The sequence below is a fragment of the Apteryx mantelli genome, chromosome Z (genome assembly GCF_036417845.1).
Source record: "Apteryx mantelli isolate bAptMan1 chromosome Z, bAptMan1.hap1, whole genome shotgun sequence".
Taxonomy (NCBI): domain Eukaryota; kingdom Metazoa; phylum Chordata; class Aves; order Apterygiformes; family Apterygidae; genus Apteryx; species Apteryx mantelli.
Window position 1 is genome coordinate 58678904 of NC_090020.1, and position 21692 is coordinate 58700595.

Consider the following 21692-nt stretch of genomic DNA (forward strand, 5'->3'; position numbering starts at 1 on the left):
GGGGCGAGGCGGGGCCCCCCGCGGCGGGGGCGGGCCCGCGCGCACCCCGCCCCCCGCCGCCGGCGCGCCCGCGCACAAGATGGCGGCGGTGCTGGCGGGAGGCTCCCAGCGGGTGGCGCGGGAGGCGGTGCGGCGCTCGGCTCTGCGCCCGCCCGCCCCGGGCTGCTGGAGCCGCGCGCCTGGAGGTACCGCGGGCTGCGCGGCGGGCGCCGGCGACGGCGCGGCGGGCCGGGGCTCTGGGCTGCCGCTGCCGCCGCCGCAGGGCGGCGCGGGAACTACAGCTCCCGGCATGCCTAGCGAGCGCCGGCGGCCGCGCGCGTGCCGCAGCGGCGGTTGGGGCGCGGCGGGCGGTTGTGGGGGCTGCGGGGCGGGGACGTGCTGTGGCGGGCGGCCCTGGCTGAGCCGGGGGACCCGCTGTGCGCAAAGCCCGCCCCGGCGGCGTTTGCTGTGTCCCGCACTTGGTGGCGGCTGGGTACGAGCTGCTGAAGGGGGCGCCGGGCTGATGTAAAGGGGCCCGCGACCCGAAGGGGGCGGCTGGCGAGGGGAGCAGCCGGGGCTGGGAGGGGGGCCCCGGCGATGGTCTGCCTTCCGCGCCACGGCGCGAGTCCCACGTTAGTTATTTCAATTCTTTATGCGTCTCTTGTCTCGCTTTTTCTTTTTTTTTTTTTTTTCCTAATACTGCTCCTTAAGTGCGTATTTAGTCTGGGAGAACTGCACCTTCCCGTTGACGCCACTTTTCGCTGTGGCCGAGTTTTGAAGGTCGGTGTGCCCCCTTGCCCAAAGACCAAAACGAGGGCTGGATGGAAAGGAGGCGTTTGGCAGAGGGCTCCCCCAGCATAACCCGGGCGAAACCCCCGGGCTCTGTCCTCCCCGGCTCCCTACATGCAGCATGCGCAGGGAGAACCTCCACCTCAGAATGTTCTGATCTGTTTATTGCTCAGCTGTACTTCTTTAAGAAGTGGAAATTCACCCTTGGTCTATCCAACCCTAGCCTTCCTTTCTGGAAGGCTGTGACACATCAGAGATAAGCAGGTCAGTCTGTAAAGCCCCAGAGCAGCCTCCGCACGCTGCTGTGCGCACAGGCTGGTGTTCATTTCAGGCTCCCTCCTTTTGCCTTGAAAACTTTTATTTAGCTTTATTTTGATTTGTTTTTTTTTAACTTTGTAAGGTGTGAAGTTAAGGAAATGGTAGAATTCACAGAATTGAATTCTGGAAGAGTAAAGCTCTGCCCAAAGCTATCTGCTGATAGCTTGTGACTGCTGAGTGCTTGTGGTATGTGTGCAACTCCAAACATCAACATGATTCCAGCATCAGCTTGAGAGAGGTCAAATCAGGGATGATCTTTCAGGGTTAGACCAGCTGAGAAGATCTGTGGGGTGTAAATGGCTGGGTAAACCAGGTTAATTTCATGCTGAATAAAGTGTAATTATTTGTTTACTCTTGGAAATGAGTTGGAGTTGTTCCTGTTAAATTTCATGGGTACAGGTGCCATGGTGTGAATTTCTCTCCCCCCCCCCCCCCCCCGATTTTATGGAGTGTATTGTTAGCTTGCCTGGCTGAGGTAGAAAACAAGCGTTTTTATTTATGTGGCCTGCTACTTACAGCTAGAGGAGTACAGAAGAATAAATAACCGAACTTGGATCAATACTTGCTATTGTCCCTTCATGATTAGAATCATTCTTTTATCAGCCAGAAACTTAGAAGTGTGGATGGATTGTGACTGTGTAAACTATTACAGTTACTCTCTGTTACAAAATCACTGGTTGCAAGTAGAATCTACTACTGAAGAGCTGTGTGTGACAGTAAGAACTTCCCAAATAGTGTTTGCATGACAAATTTTGTTAAAGGAGCTTACAAAACAGTGCAGTTGAGCTTGGCACCCAAAGTTAATTTTGAGATTATAGGCTCAATGACTATCTCTTATCTGGTATCTGTACAGCACCAGAACTTTGCTAGGTCTCCTGAGAGTTGCTGTCATCCAAATAATTATCTTTGCATTTTTCCCCCTAGTTTCCTCATGGGCTTGGGAGCTCTCAGAATAATGCATTCTACAACAATGGGAGCAACAGTTATGAGGAAAGGAAGCTGTGAGCTCTAGTGAATGAAGAGATTAGAAAAATCCCTCTGAGATGGAAAGAAAGATCTTATTTCTGTGCAGAATCCTCTTGTATCTTGGCTAGGCGAGAGAGTTATGCTGTCTCCATTTTAGTTTTTCTTTTGCACATCTAGTAAGGATATGCTGCTTTTTCCTTTTGTATGTTAATACTAGAAAAGGTATGACATGATGCTTGGATTTTTTTTCAGTGATATGAGCAACTGCAAATCTTGCAGTTGTTTAAGTGTTGTGCTTCCAGAGGTCTAGCCCAGTAAATAACAGCAATAGTTTATGTGCAAAGATCAATACTATTAAAGCAGACAGTAACCTTCCTCTTCGCTTCTCCTGGTAGGAAGGCGGTATCTGCTAACAGAAGATGATTTAAAGTTACAAGAATTTCAGCGGACAAAAGTGGCAATTAGAAATGAAGTTCATGGCAATAAAGGTATTATTATTTATTTGATGATCATCCCTCAATACTGGTCTGAGTATTGGGAAACAAGCAGACAGTCAAAGCCATCAAAATATGGTGCAAAATAGACTCCATTTAAAGCAACAACTTATATTTTCCTCTTGCAGATTGGTTGTAGCAAAAATATTCAGAAGGTCTGAGGCTTTGTAGAATGAAACAATATTAGTTATGCTGTGCTGGAAAATGTGGAGCTTTAAAGTATGTAAGCTGTTTACATTGAACCTGAAATGCCTGTGTCCATACTTTTCCAAATCCATTAGATGGTCTAGTGGAAAATACTGCTTTTCTGTAAATCTTGCTTCAAATACGTCTTCAACAGAGAAAGTTAATACAAAGCCTAGCAGCTCCTTAGCTGTCCAGAAAAGGCTTATGCCAGTAATTCTCTTCTAATCTGCTCTGTAAATTTAGCTAGTTTTTTCTTTTAGCTTTTTTCCTTTCACCTAATATAACTTTTCAGTTGTACATCTGTTTCCAGATGATGTCTGTATACTCAGAATATGAAAAACAAGTTCAGGTTTTCCAACCTGATGAAAGAGCAAGATCTGCGTGTTTTTCCTAATGGAGATTTTGTCATGCTGGTTTGAAGTGTATGTGAACTCCTTTCTTTAAGGAAACTTAAATCCTCCCTTAGAAACTGGGCAAGAACTTTTTGCAGCTGTTTAATCATCTGCATGTGTTCTAGTGATACAAAACCTTTCACTTTGACAATTGTTCCAAAGGGTATAGTTAATTTTTTTTAGTGGCAAGGAATGCACAGTTATCAAATTCAGTTTTATATGAACCTGTCTTCTGGGACAGAGAGGGAGGTGATGTCAGAATGACAGTTTCTCTGTTTTAAGTGATAGTAGTCTTTAAATAGGGCCGTGTCAAGTCCAATATTACTATATTTTGCTATGACGGTGGCATGTTCCTATTGGAGATGATTTGTCCTGTACTTATGGCATATTGAATTTGTTACTATGGATCAATCACTTGCTAGAACAGTTTTGTAGAAGCCGCATGTTTGGTTTTATGGGTTGCAGTTTACTCTTTTGTTGTGCAATACTGGCTTCTGAGAACTGTTGAAAACAATTAACCACCTGCTTCTTTGTGCATGATTTTTGTACTCATTTGAAAGGTGAAAACAAGTAATTAGGACTAGTAATAAATATTGGTTTAGAAATGAAAAAAGCAGTAATAATTATTCTGATCATGTATTCTTTACAAATATGGTTCGGATCCCGATTGTTTTTAAATTTCTGTGCATCTTTGAACACATCATGAAAAAATATGCACATATATGTACTTGTACATTCTTCTGACCTCACAGTACTCAGTCCTGCATCTGTCTTGAGGACTGTTAGTTGCATTTAGCAACAGATAAACATTCAACACCTGAGTATGTTGCTCTTTGCAGTGCTCACATGCCCCCTCCTGTGGAGGTTACTAGCTTGAAAACAGCAGTGACCCAGGAGCTGCCATGCAGAAGTTCAGTTCACCCTCCCACAGGAGGGGCAGCGTCATTAGAGGAGCAGGACTGCCAGGTGGTCTGTGTGATTTTAGTCCTGGGTATGTTTGGGTCAGAGCCATGAGATTACTGAAGGACTGGTCTGTCTTCTTGCCCTGTCATAGGGAAACTGTCCTGGATAGAGAGAGTTGTGGGTGTGGGTGGGGTTTTTTTTTCCTTCCTCTGGGGAGGGGAAGTCACACTATGCATATGGCTATATGTAGAAATACACAGATTATGTACGAGACTCTCTGCATTTACATCAATTATAAAGGAGTTAAAATCTTTTGTACTAAGTGTTGAATAGAAGCGTTTGTGCTAGTTTGAATCCTGGGTGATACTAAGAAAAAAGCATAAGGCAGAAAATGTCACTTACAAAATTTTCTTCCCCTCTAAGATTTTTGTATTACCTGATATATTCCTTAAAATATGCAATGGAGTTGAGTCCAAAATAAGCATCCTCTTAATTTTCCAAATCTGGAAAATTCCCACTTTGTGGGAATAACTAAACGTGCTTCTTTAGGGAAACTTTATGCTTTTTTATTGGTGGTAAAAACAATCTTTCTGCACCTTTGAATCTCCATGTTTCAGGTACCAAGTAGGCAACACAGATAATGGAATTGTCTATAGACTGCTACTGTGATGTGTTTTACTTTCAGATCCATATTTTAAAAGTATTAAAGAAAAATTAAAGAAAAATGGAACGATTCTCAAACATGAATTAAAAATTTTACTGCATTTATGTCAGACTTCTTCTGATGTGGAACTAGCCAGAAAAGTTATTTACAGGTACTTTTACCAATCCAGGTAACACTGTTTTCTTTCTTTATATTTTGCTTTTATCAGATCATCTCAGGTTATGTCTGCAGCTGAGGGTTTGCCCTAATTCATTGGCTGTCTACATAGTTAATCCCTTAAGCTAAGGCTGTTTTCTTCTTTACCTTGGATTTGCAAACCTTCAGGCTCAAAGGAGAGTCAGGTTATGGGAGTGAACTGGAGTCCCACTGTATGCAGAGTGAATGGTGAGCCACGCAGAAAGCTGTCAGCTGAGAGGTAGAGATGTATGCTGTGCCATCTTCAAGCAGAGATGTGCCCAGTTATAAACTGATCTGGACGCAGCAGTGGCAGGTTAGGAGGTTTTACGAGTTAAAGCCTTTCCAGCAATTACAGTGTAGAAGCTATGAAAACATTATTAAAAAATGCAAAACACCCTTTTCTGTAGAGCAAAGTGCAGGAGAGAAAGAGTTTTGAGGTATTTCAGCAAGGAAAGATGAGTGCTACCTCCTGTGCTATTGCTCTGTGAATAGAAAGTAAAATAGCTGGGGATTTTTGTGGTAGAGACCCATTCTACTACTAATCTGCTGCAGCTTACTTTACTGGAAATAGAAGAAATTACGTATTACTAGTTTGTTTTTTTTAAGCTCAGTCAAAACAATATTTTTTGATAACATTAAGCTACTGTTTGGCTAAATGCCATTGACTGGTGCAGATAGAGAAGCTGCCTCTATCATTACACATGCAGATCTCACTGTCTATTTAAAGCTGTTTTCCCTTGACAAATTTCATAGATCACGTGATTAACTTTATGGAATCTTTCCAATAGGTACCATGAACAGAATGGAATTACAGCTCTACATGATTTTAAATTTGGGCCCCTATTTATGAGGCTGTGTTATGAGCTGGACCTTGAAACACCTGCAGTAGAACTTATCAAAGATCAGGTAACGTCCCCTATATATTTTGAAAATTTCGTTGTTACTATTCCAGTCTGAGTGACTGGTAGGATATATATATGAGCATACTGTTGCAGTAACAAGGATATTAACATATTAAGTTAATGATGTGATTACCAGGTTTTGACTTAAAAAAAAAAAAAGGGGGGGGGGAGGGGGAGAGCCTGAAAGTGAAACAACAATCCCCCCACCAAAAAAAGGGGGGCACAGGGGGACTGATGACTTCTATTATCGTACTTCTGTATCATTGCATCATTTCAATAAAAAGTAATGAATAAAAAAATAATTCCTCAACTAAACACAGCTGATACATGTTTCCCTGCATCCTGTCTTGCGTTAGATCATTCCTAGAAATGAAAACTTGTGAGTTTTTCTGTGGCAGCCTTCTGAAGTCCCTTGGATTATTTACACCAACAGATGTACCATGCTACTCTGTACTCGAAACTCCCTTTGAACCCTGTAGAGACGGTGTAATGTTAATCAGCTCAGGCACTCAGTCATTTTTATCCTGAGGAAACAAAGACTTGTTTCTGAGCATTTATTTGCAACTGAAAAATCCTATATAAATGTTGTGTGCCGTTATGACTAGGTATATATCATGTCCAAAATCTAATACATAAGAAAATCTGTGCAATAATATTGTGTGTTCAAAACAAGTCAGCTCTATGATGTTAATTCAACAAGAAACTATGGGATATACCTAGACAAATACAGGAGAAGCGTCTTTTGGACTACTGCTATTAAACTAGGCATGTGTATGACTGTCCTTTTCTGTTTGGTTGGTTTTGTTTTTACATTGAGACCTGTGTCATCAAGACAGATCCCATAGTAGCTGCAGGACTTGGTAGCTGATAGGTAGTACTAGATAATGGAGGGTAATATGCAGTGTCACTGTAACTCTTCTTCAGAGGTTGCTACAGAAATTCAGACTTAACACTTCTGTCATTTTATTATGGATATTCACGTTCTCCCAATGCACAGTGTGTTTGGAGTGGAATGTGAAATATATCTTTTCTTTGTTCTACTACTATGCTTGTCATGACTCAAGCCCTTGCGCTGATCTGCTCATCGTTTGGTATTGAGTAGCAGAAAATTCCTTCAGTTTTGTGGTTATGGTACTTTACCCCAAAGATGTTGGTAATTAGCTGGAAGCTGTGTATCTACTAAGTTTTTGGAGCTGCCATTATGCAGTGAGTTCTGCTTGCATTAACTTAAATGACATAATCTGTCATTTAAAACAAATAGTGGAAATCTCTATGAAATTCCTGTTTAAAGTGAGCTTTTCAGCATACTGAGTCACTGGTATTTTAGCGATTACTTGACAGAAGGATGGTCAGGGAACCCAGAGAGTTACACATTGAACTTGTGAAGATGGGGCTCATTTCTAGTAGGAGAACCTTCTCAGTGCTCTGTGCAATAACTGTAATAGTCACTACATGAAGTCACTGTAGTAACTTTAAGCTTGCTCTGTTTATATACTCCTTTTCCAGAACTTGCGTGGTTTTTTCTCAGAGAGTACATCATTCCATATTCTGATGACTATGTTGTTTAAAAAGGGCCATTACGAAAGTAAGTACTGCATGTGTTAAGGCAAATGCATTTTGAGGAGGATGCTTCTCACATGTATTTGCATGTATATATGTGTGTATATACATATATATATAAACAAAAATAAAAAAAATACTGCTGAGCGATGTGTGGTTTTGGAGGATCAAACATCATAGAAATCTCTGTCAAAGAGATTTCGAAGAACTGCACTATGGTGTGTAATAGTAGTGGAAGGCTTTACCTAGTTCATGCTTGCAGTGGTATTCTTATCTCCCCTCCTCAATAGTACAGAATTGTGATTATACAGGAGGGCTTTTTTTTTTTTTTCCTAACTCCTTTTCTCTGAAGGCTTAACTTCTGATTTGTAGTTTCCCATAGTTTTTTGTTTTCCCCATTCAAAGTTTGTTTTACTTGGATTTTGGAACAGGAATTTCTACAAGAAAATTTTCTGGCAATTTTGCATTTGTGTCAGAGCAGGGAAAAATACTCTTTTTTGCTTTATAAAACAAGCTTGAGGCTTCTGTTTTGTCTCACTAGGGTGCACAAAGTGGCTACTGCAACATTTAAGCCAAAAATAAATAAGTAAATCAGTCTGACCCTTTATGAATACAAGGGGTATGTATGAATACAGTTTTTTAGTCACTACTGGTACAGCCTTAAACTTGTGAAATAACACTGCTGCATTTTTTGACAGATGCTTTGGAAGTTCTAATGGAAATGAAAAAACAAGGTATACCTTTCAACAAAGAAACCTATCTACTTGCATTTGCAATATGCTACAAACTGGTAAGTATTTTCATATTGCCCTATGACAAAGTGGTTGAATTGCCTTTTCTCTCTCTTGTTTTGGGGGATTTTAAAATTTCCACAGGTTCCCTGTCATGATTTCTTATCTAATGCAAATATTTTAGACATATTAAAGTCATACATAGCTTCATTGTATATGATGTGGTGCACATATATAGCTTTCTGTGTAAACTAATGTCACAAAGCAAATCTCTAGAGTGTTAGATATAATCATTGAGACAAATTTAATATAGCAGTTGATTAAATGATAAGCATTCTTCCTCTGGGACCTCTGCATCTTTGTGCATCTCTGTGCTTGAGCTGCAATAGTGTGTTTGTTTTGTCTGGCTGCTTTAAACAAGGCATACATGGTATGTTCTCTTTGTCAGACATCTCCCCTTTTTTTCCCCCCCTCCCCCTCCAAGTAACTCCTGAGCTGTTTCTGCAATTGCACCTAAATTTTACAAGGAGTTCACAAAGATAATCTGTTCATACATATCTGATGAAAATGGGCAACTGAGTGGAGAAAAGAAACCTAAATGAATGCCTTCAGTGAGAAGGCTGCCCCTTGAGCTCAGCTGTGTTATTAGATCAGACAGAGACAGAACAGAGTAAGAAACTAGGCTACACAGGTACCACAACTGTTTCCCTAGAGCGCTTCTCTTTTTGTAGCAAAGTGAGATCCTCAAACTCTTTTCTTTTGCTCTTCCTTTTCAAATTTGAAAAGGAAGAAAACTGTTTTTCAATTTCTTCCTTTTTCTTAAGGAAGAAAATCACTGGCTGATGGAAAAATGATATCACCGGATTAAACTTCTCAAATTTCTCAGTTAAGCACACAGTGAAACTGATGATGCATATGTAATAAAGAGTTGACCTGAAACGGTAGCCCATCAGTAATTTCTATGGTGCTTTTGAAATCCTCAGCTCTAATGAACTGAAGCTGCCTTTAGAAGGCCAGGGGAAATAGGAATAGCCATGTGGCTGTGGTGTTTGGAGAGTGGGACAGTAGATGGAGAACACTCAAAGAGAAGAGCTGTGGAAACTGCTGTTAGAAACAGCTGGAGATTAATGGTTGCAGTCAGTCTGGGAATGTTACCAGTTCTACTTAGGAGATACCTTTACTAAGCAATTATGAGTGTATAAAGACTTTGACACTGTGCTGGAAAACAAGTTTATAAGCTGGTGTTTGCTGCTCTGCGTCAACTTAGGCAATACTTAGCACTTCAAGGTTGTTCCTTGATCCACACTTTGTGCCCCTTTGGTTAAAGGCTTTCACAGAACCAAGCTGTGCTTCTCTGAGGTATCCTTTATTTCATCTGTTGTAGTATCTCTTTATATCTCTAAAATCTTTCCATAGTTCTTTCCGTAGCCTGCTGTCTGAGATCCATGATTGATGGCATATGCATAAGGAAGGTGTTCTTGAGACATTTGTTTTCTGCTGCTTCTGGCCCTGTCTGTTTTCTTACAGACAATCTGGCCCATCATTACTTGATTAGCGAGTTGATGAGAATAGAGCGGAAATGATTCTAAACAGCCACTCAGTTGTTCTAACAGCCACAGTAAATCTGTTTTTACATTAAGATAAAATACTACCAATAGGGGAATAAGCTGTATTAACCCTTTGTGCACTAAAGAGGATTAGATGGAGGTCTTTTGAAAGCCTAATCTGTTTGTTCATTCTGCTTTTAGTGGTAAATGCTAAAACCTCAAGCTAAGAGGGGACACTATTGAGCTCAAAAACTTTTTGCTAAAGATGCAACGTAAGAAGCTCAGGAAAATTCTTCAATAGCTTCAACATGCACTAGCTGAATGCAGGAAATAATGGAGCTGGCATTGTTAACAGCAGTGCTGAATTTGTACCTGGTTAATTCTTGGTTTCTTTTGAATAACTGTGTTAGGGACCAACTCAGAAAAATGTACAGGGCTTAAAGCTGGGATTGTTCCTAGTGGATAAACAGAGGAATTAATGTTTAGTCTTTGTACAGAAGTGCTTTTGAAGTCAATTATTGGGATGTTTTAAATCATTGTAAGGCACTTCTTTCCTCTAAGGTAAACAGATGGTCATCCTTTTAGTGCAGGAAATGGCAGTAGGCCTTTTGATGGCAACAAAATGCGTATGTAATAGTACTCAATCTCTTGGTGGTCAGAATATTTCTAAATTTTCAAAGACTTGTGGGACTTCTCTTGTGGTTTAAAAGGTGTTTTAACAAGCTGTACAGACCATCCAGCAGTAGAATGGAAAAGTATCCCCTGAGCACCCTAAGGAAGACCCTGCTGTAAAGACAAGGTTTGTATTTTGCAGGAATGACACTTTGAACAGTAAGAACAGAGATTGACACCAGATAATAGAAAGTAACATGAAGGTCTGAAACAGTGGTGCCAGTTATTTCAGAAACCTTGCTGCTGCCAGTTCTTAAGTTTGGCGGGTATTAATATGCTTGGGATCCAAACAGATCTACTTAAAATTTCCAGTTCGAGAAGCATTGTTCTTGAGGATTGGTTTGTAAGATACAAAGCAATTTGTATGATTTGTACAAGCAAACTCATTGAATTTTACTATGGACTCCTATTGAAAATAATGACATTATTGTTATTACAGTATGTCATTCACAACAATGGTTTGCAGATCGCTTATGCCCATAAGGCTAAGTGTGCAGGTAAATCTTGACTTTTGGGTTAGTTGATTGCAAATTGAAAGAGAAGATGGAACACTGTAATTTTTTGCTTTCCGGAAATAATGCAAACTTTCCATGTTGGAAAACAGGCAGATATCTAACCTGTTGCATTAGAATATCTGCTCTGGAAGTATTTTCTGTAAGATTTATTCTGTAAGAGTCGGACTCAAAACTGATAAATATTCATATTTGTACATACTCAGATCTCTCAGGTTAGTGGTGCTAAATAGTCCAAAGCTTAGAAAACATTGATTTCCCCCCCACACACTCCCACCCCATCAACTAATCAATGTAGATGCTAGAGTAAAGGAAGGAGGAAAAGTCAGCTTTCCTCCTGACTTGAGAATGATATGAAAGTGGAAAGGAAAGTATCTGTTGCTTTTAGCAGACTGCCAGGGGTTCATTTTATCTCTTGTAGCAGCTGAAACAGTCAGAGTAAGGCATAGTTATTACATTAAAAAAAGGAAGTTATTTTTACCCTCTTCTGAACTCTGTAGCTCTGAATATCATCTTTTGGTGTTGTGCTTCTCAAGAAGTGCTGGTTGAGTTCAGATGTAGAAGTAATTGCCTTGCTGATCTTACAGTGCGTTGACTTCTGAATGCAGTGAACTTAGGCTTCTACAGTTGCCTACAGCCCTTTCAGATCACAGAATTAACAACTGCAGCTTAGATTGAAATTTCTACACAGGACAGCCTGGAGTCTTGCAAAATCTCTGCAAAGCTGCTTGAAGAAGCACAGCTAAAAGGTGACACATTACCACTACGAGCATTCTACTTTGCTGTGGCGTTTGCTCTGAAACAGGTACAGTGATTTTTGTTTTGGTTTATTCCTGAATCTCTGTGCATGCCTTGCAATATGATAGTAAAAGAAAGCAAACATAGAGATCATGTTGCATGCATGATCTGTGCAATAACTTCAAGTGCTATAATTTTTATGCCCCTGAAAGAGTTGGATTGTAGGTAACTCCTACATAAAGTGAATATGGAAATTCTGAAATCTAATCATATGTCTTGAGTCTAATGCAGAGGCACATTTTGTGCCACTGACAGTGTCACATGGCAGAATTTTCTTCCAAAATGGAAGAGTTGGGTCAGCAGGTTTAGATGTACCCATGGACCCAGTCCTGCAGATGTTGCTGTGTTTAGTGATGGCTTCCTTTATATACAATAAAAATAATAAATTTAAAGTATTTACATAGTCAGCTCCTCAAAATGTTTATCTGGGGAAGCATATTTAAAGGCTATAATGTGTATTGCCCTGCTGCTTGGGAGATGGTGTACCTTTCTCCACAACATGTAGCTTCAGGGTAAGGTTTTCCATATAACTCATGCTTAAACCCTGCTGTGAAAAGGATCTGAGGCAGTAGAGGGTGAAAGATTGACAGGAGATTAGCAATCCTAAAGCCTAATCTTTTCTCTCCCGTTAATTGTTTGTCTTGAGCAAATTTTGAATGCTCTCTGCTTTTTGTCTAAAAGTCTCTTCACGGGCACTATAAGACCTAGTGATTTGATGTTATTCATGCATGTAAATGCATGAAATAGCATTATTATAAATTTTGTTGTTATTCTGTGGTCTCTTTGTATCATCTCTGGGAACAGTAGAGACTGAACAACAGTGTTGTCAAAACTAATTTATTCATGTGCCTGGTAGCATGATGGGGCTTCTCATTGGTGTTGAGGTTAAAAACCAAAATCTCTAGCTATGAAACGCATGACATCCTTGATGCCTGTGTTTTTTATAAGAATTAGGTAAAATTTTCTTTTTGCAAACAGAATAATGATTACACTTAACTATTCCTAAACTGTATAGTCTTTGGCAGCATGTCTTGCTACAAGAAAGATGTCTTGATCCCAAGTATCTGATGCTGGTCTAGTAAATGTCAGTGTTACATTTATTGTCTGTACAAATCATTTCATGTCATAGATACAGTACTGTAGAGGAGTATGGCCAAAAGGTTAAAAAGTGCTGGACAGGGAAAAATAACCAGTATTAACATAAGCTACATTTTATTTAAGTGCTCTATCTAGCATGTGCCAGACTCTGAGCATGTGTAGTTCTTTTATCTTTTAGGTGCTCTCACGCTCAGTATTGGTTGCATGCTTCATTTCCCTACTGATCTGAGACCTGAGATCTGAAAATACTGTCTGATGTGCTAGTGAGCCAGACAACATGGGAACTCCAGCTTGGGGTGTTCCTTTTACAGGCTGGGTGCTGTATGAGACTTTTTAGTGAAGGGGGTTTAGAGGTTTAGACTGCTTTGTGATTCACTGACAAGTTGTAAGAACTCATTTTTCTTGAACTTTTATTGTGAAAGTGTGTCATACGTGTATAATTATATATTTGTTTTTATTTCTAATTCCTCCTAGAATGATGTGGCACAAGCCCAATTTTATTATTCTCAGATAATGAAAACAGAAAACAAACTATACAATAATATTAGTGTAAGTATGCTTGCTTTGTATTAGAGTTGTACAGAGAAATATGCTATACTGGACAAACAACTCTCAAGTGCAAAGTAGCAGAAGGCCAGGTTCTTAGCAGCATATACTTATTTCAGTAATGTTGCCGAGTTTGCTTTTGTCTGCCAACAGACAGTTTGTCAGTTGGATGAGTTACACTAGGAGTTAAAAGAAAAAAAAAAAATCTTTGTTCCCCCCCCCCTTTAATTGACTTCTTACTATAGATGGGAAGTAGACCAGTCCTACATGAATGAGTATAGACCTGGGAAAAATTTCTAGTTATGACACTATGAATTTTTCCCCTCTGTTGCTAAAAGAGATTAAAAGCACCACAGCTCCAAATAAATGTCTTCATTGTCTCTGCTCTGCTCACTTCAGGCCTGCTTCAGCCCTATGAACCTTAACTATGTATGTACATAAAACAAATTATTTCTTTAGTTGCATGATCTACAACCTGAGAGGAAGTCTACTGTGCATGTACTGTAAGTGATCTCTACAAGCTATGGAAAAAACACTTTATTCCAGAACAGTTAATACAGCTCCTTCAGAGGAGTTCTGCCTCCAGGCTGGCCCTTCCTTTCCAGGTCCCAGCTGTAAAAATAAGAAACTAATTTGACCAGTGGAAATCAGTCATTCCCTCTGCCTTCTTCATGATCAATGGTTTATCTACACAGCGTCTAGAAATATATTTTGTTCCTGCTTTGCTTCCTTATGTCCTCCTCAAACACTTTTAAAAAAAAAAAAAAACTTGCTTTCTGATGTTAAGTATTGTTTGTGGGATGTGGATTTTATCTTATTTTTCAGGTTCTTGTCCAGCTCAAGTCTGGTTCACTAGAAGAAATAATAAAGATGTTAGAGGCAGCAGTAGAAGTAGATACTTCGCCCTTTGTGAAAAAAATTGAGTTTTCTGAGCAGGTGGTGAGTATACAATAATGAACTGAATCAGCTAGAAAGCATAGCATCACTGATGCACACAGGTCAGGGATACAGGCCTGAGGGGAGGTCCACAATGTTTTGCTAAACCATGATAGTGGCTGTTCAGTTACAGAACTTCAAGTGCCCAAGTTCATCCAACTTTGCTGCAATAGATGTTGTATGTATCAGTGTTGTATTTTGATTTTTTGTTTGGCAAATTTATAACACTTACTAAAAGACCAAACATTAGTCTTAACCCATTCCTTCTACAATAGGTTATTGATCAACAGCGTTTAGCAGACTCACTCATACATGAGTTCATACTCTGTATATATGGCATAGTTTACTGAAATTTTCAGTGTTCTGGAGTATGACTTTCATTGATCAGGACTGCAAATTTAGTATGTTAGATAATACAATAGAAATAATTATGCTGATCTGGAAAAGAGATTCCAGGAAGCAACTATGTTGCCTGGGTTTAAATAGAAAATTGTATTAGTCTGTGCTAGGATTGAAAACAGGACTGTGCTACTTTAAGGAAGTTTTTAAATCTAATAGACTCTCTCAAATTGTTATCCACTGCATGTCCACCATCGCCTGGTGGTGTGTAATGTGTGCTGCTTAAAAACCTCTTCTTACATATCATTGTGTTCGCCTTTTATCTTATGTTTTCTGGCTTCCCCCCTGCCCCTTCTTCTTTGAGTGAATGCTTGTCTGGAATATAGTGCCTTCACTTGCTGACATGTAACAGTATGTCATTTGCCCATCCTTAGCTGGCTACAGTCAGGGAAAAGACGGAAGAAAACCCTGTCCTTTCCTCCAAATTAGGAGATATTTATACTAGACTACAAGCTTCAGGACAGATAACCACTTGCACGCTGGACGACATGCTTTTCCAGGTTCCTAGTTCAGAGAAGAACCGTGCAAAGCTTTTAAAACAAAAGCAGTTGGGCTATCAGGCTGCTAAACCACTTCACTCAAATCTGTTGTTGGAGTAGTTCAATATTTGATGATAAACTGAACTGTAATTACCACCACTTAGAAGCATGCTTGAATAAAACATCTCTCTTCCTCCACTCTGGGCAATTGTTTAAGTTGCTTGTGTGAAACTGCATTTTAAACATGTATCATGTGGCTTCCGTGTTTGAATTTTCATGCCAAAAAATAAGTCAAAGGTGTGTATTTCTTTTTATTCCAAAATGGAGTGATCAGAATGTTTTGAATTTTTCCTCAAGTACTTAAATCAGGATTTTCCTATACTGAATGTCCTAGGTGAAGTGAACAAAAATAGTATGTGTGTCTGACCTGACTTTTGTGGTTCATGAGAAGAAAATTTGGTGTTCATCAGATGTGATGTTCTGACTGTATATAGATGCAGTCCAGACCCTAGACAAAAGAATATCCAAGTACATTAACCATTTGTTCAGATTTTGTATGCCTCAAGATATGAAAGGCATCAAAGACACTTGCTTTGTTCTATGCTTCTCTTATCTTTATCTTCAGCAATGACTATATTAGTGTATTTACTTTTTTTTTTATCAAAAGGGATTGTGGAAATACTATGGAAGATAGTATGGAAGGCTACAAAGGTAGTTGACTGGTTGTTTTCTCACTGGAAGGAGATTTGTGAACAAAAGTCCTCTCAGAGTGAGCGACCCTACGTCTTGCTTCTCTCAGATTGTATTTTTGATAATAAGACTCCCGAGACAAGCAGATTTTGATTACAAATTTGCAATTAAGTCTAGTCCTAGCAAGTATGATTCAAACTACAAGTGAATTATGCAGGTGAGATGCAGTTCTAGCCTAAAACTTGGTCATGAAAACAGCGTAAAGAAGCTTCAACTTCAATGATTCTAGGTCAAGTGCTTGGTTTTATTATGAACAGTTGTTTTGTAACTATTAGTTCTGCATATCCAAAGATCTTTCACCCTCCAGAGTAGAAAGAATTGGAAACAGCAATACCCTGGCTGGTACCTAGGTGATTTGGGGGTATTTGTGCATATGCCTGCTGATTTAAAACTTAGTAAGCAGTCCCGTGAGCACAAGAATGGCTGGAGCCCACCCAGGTTGGTGCTCTCCAAGTTGTTCCTCCTTATCTCTCCAGTGAGATTTATTTTACTTCTTAATTGTAAAGGTATCCTAAATCAAGCAAATTCAGAATTCAAAGAATTCCTTCTGTGGATGGATTGTACATGCTATATGAAAGTTTTTTGAAGCCGGCGGATCACTGAAGAAGCAAGAACCCAGCATGTAGGGATATATCTTAAGCCATTAAAGCAAGTCGGAGTAAAATAATACTGGTTTCATTGAGGCTCTGGGACCGCAACTCCTTTCTGTCACTGATATATTTTATTTATTAATACTAAAATGTACAGAACAATGTTATGCGGTGGATGGAGTTGGCGTGTGTGCATATTTGTAACAATTTCTGTTTTGAAATTTATATCATGTTTTGGAGAAATGTGTGCACTTTTTTATGACTGTACAGGATTTGGTTGAAGTATCACATGCTAGACTCACTAACATTACAGCTGTGTTTTTTGGAATGCTGGTTCTGGAACATCATGTGTAACTTCTAATTTTTGGATGTTGTTCAGGAGTTTACAGACTTTTAGCAGTTCCCCTTGGTCTCAACTGGAAATTCTTTCAATAGTTCTAACACCACACCATTAAGTACTTCCTGATCTTTTATCCATGAATTTGATTACAGGATTTGTATTTCTGTGTGGCAAGGATTAATTTAAGCAAAATGAAAGGAGTGAACTACTGAGTTTATTCGGGTGCTTGCCTCTCTCGGGGGGGGAAAAACTGTGATGTAAAACTACATTTTCATATGCAATAAAAGATGGTTTGACCGGTTTAATCTGTTACATTGCAAATATCAGGTCAATACTACTGAATTGCCTAATTTAGCATTTTTATACATGTATTAATTGCAAGAAAGCAGATTCATCCTAAGGGCCAAGATTACTTGTTATTTAAGAAAGCCAATGTCACCCCAGTCTTCAAAAAGGGCAAGAAGGAGGACCCAGGGAACTACAGGCCAGTCAGCCTCACCTCCATCCCTGGAAAGGTGATGGAGCAGCTCATCCTGGAAGCCATCTCCAAGCATGTGGAGGACAAGAAGGTGATCAGGAGTAGTCAGCATGGCTTCACCAAGGGGAAATCATGCCTAACCAATCTGATAGCCTTCTATGATGGAATGACTGGCTGGGTAGATGAGGGGAGAGCAGTGGATGTTGTCTACCTAGACTTCAGCAAGGCTTTTGACACTGTCTCCCATAACATCCTCACAGACAAGCTCAGGAAGTGTGGGTTAGATGAGTGGACAGTGAGGTGGATTGAGAACTGGCTGAATGGCAGAGCTCAGAGGGTTGTGATCAGTGGCACAGAGTCTAGTTGGAGGCCTGTAGCTAGCGGTGTCCCCCAGGGGTCAGTACTGGGTCCAGTCTTGTTCAACTTCTTCATCAATGACCTGGATGAAGGGACAGAGTGCACCCTCAGCAAGTTTGCTGACGATACAAAACTGGGAGGAGTGGCTGATACACCAGAGGGCTATGCTGCCATTCAAAGAGACTTGGACAGGCTGGAGAGGTGGGCAGAGAGGAACCTCATGAAGTTCGACAAAGGGAAGTGCAGGGTCCTGCACCTGGGGAGGAATAACCCTATGCACCAGTACAGGTTGGGGGTTGACCTGCTGGAAAGCAGCTCTGCGGAGAAGGACCTGGGAGTGCTGGTGGACACCAAGTTAAGCATGAGGCAGCAATGTGCCCTTGTGGCCAAGAAGGCCAATGGTATGCTGGGGTGCATCAGGAAGAGTGTTGCCAGCAGGTCGAGGGAGGTGATTCTCCCCCTCTACTCAGCCCTGGGGAGGCCACATCTGGAGTACTGCATCCAGTTCTGGGCTCCCCAGTACAAGAGGGATGTGGCACTACTGGAGCAAGTCCAGCGAAGGGCTACAAAGATGATTAGGGAACTGGAGCATCTCCACTATGAGGAAAGGCTGGGAGAGCTTGGCCTGTTTAGCTTGGAGAAGAGAAGGCTGAGAGGAGATCTTATCAATGTGTACAAGTATCTGAAGGGAGGGTGTCGAGAGGATGGGACCAGACTCTTTTCAGTGGTGCCCAGCGACAGGATGTGAGGCAATGGGCACAAACTGAAACACAGACACTTCCATCTGAACATGAGGAAATACTTTTTCACTGTGAGGGTGACAGAGCACTGGAACAGGTTGCCCCGAGAGGTGGTGGAGTCTCCTTCTCTGGAGATATTCAAAACGCGCCTGGACACAATCCTGTGCAATGTGCTCTAGGTGACCCTGCTTGAGCAGGGGGGTTGGACTAGATGATCTCCAGAGGTCCCTTCCAACCTCAGTGATTCTGTGATTCTGTGGTTATTTGCCTATTTCTCTGGTTTGGTTAGGTCCCAGTTTTAGGCTGGATCCTGACTGCAGTTGAAGTAATGATAACTTCTGCTACTGTAATTCAATATAATCAACATTTTCTGTTCTTTGTTCTCATAACTACTGCTTTGCTTGAGATTGACTCAAGCTAACTGTTAAGTTGGTAATTTGTTTTAAGGAGAAACCACATTTCCCTCTCTTGGAAGAGGAGGGGAATGCTGTATCTATTATGAGCCTGTAACAAGCAATATGTCTTTATAGACTTGCAAGTGGGAGGAAGATTGGTACCAGGAGTGATGGTCTTACAGCTGGTACATCAGGCTCCTGCTCTGTTGTCCCCTTCTGAAGCAAAAGGGAACTGACAAACAGAGTGCAGGGGTCTAACACTGGCCGAGCATTCCTCACCCTCATTCAAGTTAAGGGGCTCTACGGTGAAAGATCTGAAAAACCTTGATGTTTAAATAGCCGATAACGCTTCACTGGAAAATGAAAGCATGCTCCCCAAAAGATTAAAGAGTAAGTTGAAAGAAACACAGATCAATTAAAATTCAGATAGAATATTGGAGGTTGTTCTGGAAGGCTTGTGGAAGACTGGTAGTATCCTCACTTATGAAAAGAGGTGTAAGAGTAAAGAACAACTTCTAACACGCAGCTGATTTCACACAAAGTCTGGTTTGTCTCATACAGGTTGTGCAGCTGCTTGGAGTTGATCCAGAAAGCTTGGATTTGTGTGTGTGTGTGTTTATAAAGCTAGCTTTTGGTGTGTCAAGGTGCTGAGCACTCTGGCTTTTGTCCAGAAGTGTCTTTAACCACATACTTAATTTGGGGTATTTAAGTGTGGTTGGCTTCTGGTTTCCCAGGGTCAAGCTCAGGAAACCAAACTTGTCTAAAGTTATGCAAATTCTTAAATGTTTTGCTGGGTCAGAATGCTTGGTATTTCAAGGGCTGTGTTACTACAGAGCACATCTAGGAGACAGCCTTGGAGAAAAGGAATATGCAGTATAATATTGCTGCCAGTGAAATAATTATAGTTGGTTTATATGGAATTTTCATCAAGGATGAGCCATAAAATTAAAGAGAAGCCAGCATTGTGGATTTCAATTAATAGATGGTTTTGGTTAACACGCTGGAAAAGCAAGGCATATACATTTCAAAGTAAATCACTGCATTTTTTTTTTTTCTAGGTTTCAATGCAAGAGACTTTCCTAGCAAATGCCGCTTATAGTTTTGTGTAGTAAGTAGCTCAGATGAAGGTCTGAAGGCCCTTTTGGGCACTATTATGTGGCAAGTGATTGACTTGTTTATCACATTCAAATATTCTTCCTACAGTAAAATAAACATGAGTTTTGTGTATGTCTATGCACTCCAAAAGCTTTTTAGAAGTGTAATTGGGAGACAGCAGATGGCGTTCTTGGTCATACTTTCCTACCAACATGAATTTCAGGTGTAACTTTTAGCTGCAGGATCAGTTATGTAAAGGCAAGGCCAAATGAATGTTTTGCCCTGTATTTACCACAAACCACTTTAACAAGTATGGAACAGAAAATCTGAGTCTTAGTCAACAGTCTCTAATGGTTGGTAACTGGCATACACTGCAAACCCAGAGGTTTACAATGTTTAATTTGAAAATTTAATGCATTTGTTGAAAATCATCTTTGTCAGTCATCACAACATAATTTTTACAGTATTGTACGGAAATACAAATCTGTGACCTAGGAGAGAGGCTGCTGCTGTTACTTCTAGTATATTATTGACAATTTAAAAGGCATAATGCGCTACACCTACTCTATATCTAAGAGATACCTCTTCCAGCCTAAGTAGAAGTAGTGTTACATTTCATATTTTTACATTCAGATTGTGCAGTCTTCAAAATACTTTATTTTCCTGCTGTAGATGCTTCTGCTTTTCTCCATGAATTAATACTACTTTTTTTTGGGGGGGGAGGGGGGTATTCCCTTTAACAAGTATCTTGAGTTTTGGTAATTAAGGATAGCTTCCTCTGTCCTTCTCCAAACTTAATTTTCTGTTTCAAACAATAAAAATGAAGGTGAAAGGCTTAGTCATTGGAGGGGAGCTCAGGAATGCTTCCAGGCCTCAGGAGGAGTTTTGACTTATTTTAATGAACCTTGTAGACAAGTTTAAATAACTTTGAAACAAAAACCTCATTAGAACTTTGCAGCACTATGGAAGGTAGGCAGATCTGTAGTATATAGGTCTACAGCCATTCAAGTTTATTGTTTTCTCAAGGTTGTCTCAGGTTGAATCCTTGTATAGACTTCATTGTCTTTTTTTATTATTTTTAATTTTATTTATTTTTAAGCTGTGGCTGCTTACATGCCCTTTTGTGGCCATATATTCCTTAGCAAGGTCATTAAAAGTAGATACTTCACATACATCCCCTTCCTCCTCTCTTACTTTTCTCCTACTGTTTGTGGATAGTTGTTTAAACTCAGCAAATGTCTGATTGTGTGCTCTCTTTCCAGGCTGATATGAGGAATAAATCTTTCAATCACCTTGTTTCCATCTATTTGATTTAGGCAATGAGAGGGAATGGGAAAGCTTAAAACCACTACTGATACTGATCACAGACTTCATGACATGAAATACAATGTATTTGTGTTTGGCTCTTCTTAAGCAATTGGAGAAATTGTTTGCAGAAAGTGGAATACTTTGAGGAGCTTATGGTGTGTTTTTTGTTCTGTGCAGTTGTCTGGACATCCTAATCAATTCCAGCAGTACATGTAGTGAAAACTGAGATTGTCACCTCCCCAAGCACAGATGCTGGTTATTGCAAGTACTGATGCTGTGAGTAACAGCAAAACTTCTCATATACTGTCAGGTAAGGTCAGCCCCCAAGTCCCCATTCCAAGAAGCAACACAAAGCAAACAGTGAACCACTGATAATAGAAAAGGGTTGAGGTAGGGACCATCTGCACAAATCAGACCTATACAAGTCTGGGTTTTGTTAGAGCCAGCTGAGCTTGCACCTCATGTTCACATGAAAAGTAAAAGGTACCTGGTAGTTATAGGAACTCCCTCCTATGGGAGATGGAGGCACCAATCTGCCAATCTGACCTGATGTCGTGGGAGGCTGTGGAGGGACTGCCTTGTCTTGTCCAG

At 40.4% G+C, this 21692-nt stretch overlaps 1 protein-coding gene across 5 annotated transcripts; it reads left to right on the forward strand.

Annotated features, from left to right (window-relative positions):
* Positions 1 to 69: 69 nt before the first annotated feature.
* PTCD2 (pentatricopeptide repeat domain 2) lies at positions 70 to 21362 on the forward strand. 5 transcript variants are annotated; one of them, XM_067316203.1, is made up of 10 exons: positions 70 to 185; positions 2448 to 2540; positions 4713 to 4860; positions 5657 to 5774; positions 7277 to 7355; positions 8029 to 8120; positions 11484 to 11597; positions 13163 to 13237; positions 14060 to 14173; positions 21279 to 21362. In XM_067316203.1, exons 1-10 carry the CDS (start codon positions 80 to 82, stop codon positions 21315 to 21317), a joined length of 978 nt encoding a protein of 325 aa, XP_067172304.1. In that variant the 5' UTR covers positions 70 to 79; the 3' UTR covers positions 21318 to 21362. The 5 variants fall into 5 exon arrangements, with proteins under 5 accessions (XP_067172304.1, XP_067172300.1, XP_067172301.1 ...); XM_067316199.1 differs by lacking the exon at positions 21279 to 21362 and adding an exon at positions 14944 to 17033; XM_067316200.1 differs by lacking the exon at positions 21279 to 21362 and adding an exon at positions 14944 to 17033 and having other exon boundaries at positions 4713 to 4842.
* The last annotated feature ends 330 nt before the right edge of the window (positions 21363 to 21692 follow it).

What these genes read in the sequence shown, in the direction of transcription:
- PTCD2 (XM_067316199.1), top strand. Translation starts at nt 80, where the DNA reads ATGGCGGCGGTGCTGGCGGGAGGCTCCCAGCGGGTGGCGCGGGAGGCG. An exon ending in TGAAGTTCATGGCAATAAAG is followed by an intron (nt 2,541 to 4,712) that starts GTATTATTATTT and finishes TTTTACTTTCAG; the next exon opens with ATCCATATTTTAAAAGTATT. An exon ending in TAAAAAGGGCCATTACGAAA is followed by an intron (nt 7,356 to 8,028) that starts GTAAGTACTGCA and finishes ATTTTTTGACAG; the next exon opens with ATGCTTTGGAAGTTCTAATG.